The sequence below is a fragment of the Bactrocera latifrons genome, unplaced genomic scaffold, assembly GCF_001853355.1.
Source record: "Bactrocera latifrons isolate USDA-ARS-PBARC rearing strain unplaced genomic scaffold, ASM185335v1 scaffold_20, whole genome shotgun sequence".
NCBI lineage: Eukaryota > Metazoa > Arthropoda > Insecta > Diptera > Tephritidae > Bactrocera > Bactrocera latifrons.
The window spans coordinates 984,242-987,758 of NW_017535519.1; the positions used below are offsets into that span (position 1 = coordinate 984,242).

Below are 3,517 nucleotides of genomic sequence, written 5' to 3' on the forward strand. Positions count from 1 at the left end.
TTTTGATGACGACCATGGCAAACGACCCAAAGTCTACACTGTAAAAATATAGAATGAAACACGGTTATATATTTCTACACAATTTATAATTTTGTGCCTAAATTAAATCAATAACACTTGGAAAATTTTGTACAAGGAAATCTTAGAGATTATGTCTGTAGAAAAAAGAGAAAATGGTGAGATAATCGGGAATAATGGTGAGATAACCAGTTTATGCTGCCGTAACAACAATTCGTGTAATTCGCCTAAAGCTTTAACACAAGAAATTAATAGGCCTTATTATCAGTTTTGTAGAAAAATATTGATATGTATTTTTGTTGTTAATTTAAGCCATACATTTTAACAGTCAGTTTAGTATCTTAGGAGTGTATTTAAAATTATATTTACAAGCCATAAAAATAACTACTTTACTTTCAAGTAGTGATTGGTCACTCAAACTTTAGTTTAGTAATTCAATGACCATCGCCACCATCACCACCCTTATATCCACCACCTCCGCCACCTCCACCACCCGTACCGCTTCCCCGACCACCGTTACCTCCTCTGCCGCCACCTAAAAGCGGAAAAGAAACAAAAAGTAATTAAATGATTTCTTCCTACTTTTCTAAAGAAACTAGCGAAGATCACACTTACCTAAAGCCAACCCGAGTATGGTGAGAACCAATATAGAGATAAAACAGAGCTTCATGTTGTTCAGCCGTAAATGATCAGTGAGTGCTTAACGAATTCATTATCCCTTTTTATATGAAAGGCTTCAACTGCAAAAATAAATTATATCGGTGAAAAATATTTCACACAAAAGCTACAAAGAAATGTTATGTTTTATAGAAAATGCTAAAAGGAAATAGTGCAGTTGTTTAAATACTTAAGAAAGGCAAATACATACTTTTGGCAGACTCTGTTGTGAAAAATATTTTGAAATCTTTCTGTAAAATTGTAGTAATATAAAGGAATGTTGGGCTAAATGGATTCATTGTTTACTTACTTAATACGAACCGATCTGGCTTCACAATAATTACAAGGTAGGGTTTAACATTGGTTGAAAATAACATTTAATTCCCTTAAGAACAATGCATTTTTTACCAAGCTATTTTAATACTTGCGTAATAAACGTCAAGCTATTCAAAAGACTCATTAACTGTAGACTTCATCTTTTTATTATTGGAAAAGTTTTTTTTATACGTTGATCAAGTACAGTAATTATTGTTTTAAAATCACCCTTGTATGAATTCATAATAAGGATATAAATTCTTGATTTGATATTAAATAGAAATTATAATTTTTTAAAAAAAATACATCTTTGGGTATATATTTACTTCGAGGGTAAACTGTCGGAAATTATTTTTAAAGGATCTGTAGTTATATTTCCACAATCCTTAAGGATAATATAGTTCAAAACGGCGATATCCCACGTCACAAATGAAGCGTTCTGTCAAATTTTCACAGTTAATGTAAGTTAAACTGCCGATTATTTAAGCTGGAAAACGTCAAAAACTGATGTATTTTTCTGTCCAACGCGTCCTAAACAAGTAACGGACCAAACTGATATAATCTCTGTTTCTAACAGTCTTTTTACATTCAGAAGAAACATTATGCAGCTTTTTAAAGCTCTATTTTATTCTTTGTTTTTTTTTTTTAAGTGTACTGGAGAAAACTTGTGGGTGGTCATACTCGTACAATCAATGTCATATCTAATGAATATTTTTTCCTGTGCGCACTGTCTTTTGAAACCACAAACTTGTGAAAAACTCATAACCTTGCATCTAAAAGTCCTTTAGCATGGGTTTAGTTGCTAGTATTCACATGGCTTTGTATTCAAACAGTGATCTTCAAACATTTGTGATCCAATTTTGGCTTCCCTTGGCAAAGCTGCTAAAACTGCTCCCTCCGAGTTGCAAAATAATACTTAACTCAAAGAAAAATTTCTTCAAAAGTAGTCTAGCAACATCTCAGCTATCAAATCTTACTCATGTTGTTTGTCGGTAGCATTTTTCGAATTTCTCACCGATTTTCATTTTATCTTTTGAGTTGAAATAGGATATTTGATTTATTTATTTTAACCGTGTTCGCTTTTAAGCTTGAGTTTTTTTATTCTGCTATTTATGGGGAATTTTTACTCTAGTATAGAAAACCCCTTTTCCGTAGAAACACATATATATTTATGGGTTTTAAAAATGTGAATTGGAAGTCACGATTTTGTATAAGTATGTATGACATGAAAATTGCGATATCGATCTCTTAAAGCTTTAATGAATCTTCGCATTTAAATTGTGATTACGCATTAAGTAGAAGTCAATGTACATTGAGTTACGGGTTTGAGTTCTGGAATAATTATGGCAAGTTAGGCAATAAAAATAGTGCAACATTAACTGTTTGGGGAAAGCTTAAGTAGGAAGTACAAAAACAAAGTGAGATTTATTGCAGTATGTTCTCCTAATGTCTTAATGTATAAACCACTATAAAAAAACACACCGTGTATGTACATATTTACAAATATGCATTACCTAATACAATTTTATGGCACTCGCCACATGGGGATTCTTTGTCCGTTGACATGAATACGTCTACACCGAACCCTTTGTTCTCAGATTGATAACAAATAAGCTATTGCGTCTGATTTACGTATAAATATGACAGCTATAACGAACGTCGATCATTGCAGAGTTTAAGTTTGCAACATGAAGTTCTATACGCTCTTCGCTTTCGTGCTAGCCATGCTGGCTGTGGCATTTGGTAAGTATAGCTTCGATTATGAAAAGGAATATAGATTTGGTTTTCAGTAGGCACCAATTTACGCTCGTATTTATTTTCAGCTATTCCTAATCCTGAGCTCCGACCAATTTCTGAGCTATATCCTGGCGGCGGTGGCGGTGGAGGTGGAGGAGGTGGCGGCGGTGGTGGTGGAGGTGGTGGTGGTAAATAAGGCAGTCAGAGAATAGTTGTCTTTAATTTTTTTTTGGAAAACGATTGCGTTACTTTAAAACTTTTATATAATAAACAAAGTAATAAATACATATATACATACACACAAAAAATTATGTAATTTTTATGGAAGGAGTTTGACAGTCCAATAAATACCTTTACCACTTTACTAACCACTGTATCAATTGTTTTAAAATTAAAAAAAAAAATTAAGGATAGATTTGGTTGACTGTTCGCCTCTATCTCTCGCAACTCATCAAATGTTTTCTTGGACTCAATGTCTCCAAGAGCAGAATTGGATTACTAGTGAAGAAATTCCCTTTCTCTTGATTAATTTTATATATTTTGAGTATTAAAACAGTTCGTGATGAGTCAATAAGCAGGTATGTCTTTATACTCTTGAGTAAAAAATTTTGCTTTTAATGAGTTATATATCGGGTGATTTTTTAAGAGCTTGATAACTTTTTTAAAAAAAAAAACGCATAAAATTTGCAAAATCTCATCGGTTCTTTATTTGAAACGTTAGATTGGTTCATGACATTTACTTTTTGAAGATAATTTCATTTAAATGTTGACCGCGGCTGCGTCTTAGGTG

General features: G+C 32.6%; 1 protein-coding gene and 1 long non-coding RNA gene across 2 annotated transcripts in view; one reads left to right on the plus strand and one right to left on the minus strand.

Moving 5' to 3' along the window:
- Window positions 1-279: 279 nt before the first annotated feature.
- The window catches only part of LOC108967976, a 15,480-nt gene continuing 12,242 nt past the window's right edge, over window positions 280-3,517 (minus strand). Inside the window, exons 2-3 of the long non-coding RNA XR_001993294.1 lie at window positions 634-758; window positions 280-553 (exon numbers count right to left, since the gene is read on the minus strand). This is a non-coding gene — a long non-coding RNA (uncharacterized LOC108967976). The remainder of the gene's footprint in view (window positions 554-633; window positions 759-3,517) is intronic.
- On the plus strand, window positions 2,625-3,095 carry LOC108967975 (glycine-rich selenoprotein-like). Its single transcript, XM_018931688.1, has 2 exons — window positions 2,625-2,733; window positions 2,814-3,095. Exons 1-2 carry the CDS (start codon window positions 2,679-2,681, stop codon window positions 2,921-2,923), a joined length of 165 nt encoding a protein of 54 aa, XP_018787233.1. The 5' UTR covers window positions 2,625-2,678; the 3' UTR covers window positions 2,924-3,095.

Coding starts and splice junctions, on each gene's coding strand:
- LOC108967975 (XM_018931688.1), top strand. CDS start 2,679: ATGAAGTTCTATACGCTCTTCGCTTTCGTGCTAGCCATGCTGGCTGTG. Junction 2,734..2,813: donor CATGCTGGCTGTGGCATTTG/GTAAGTATAGCT, acceptor ATTTATTTTCAG/CTATTCCTAATCCTGAGCTC.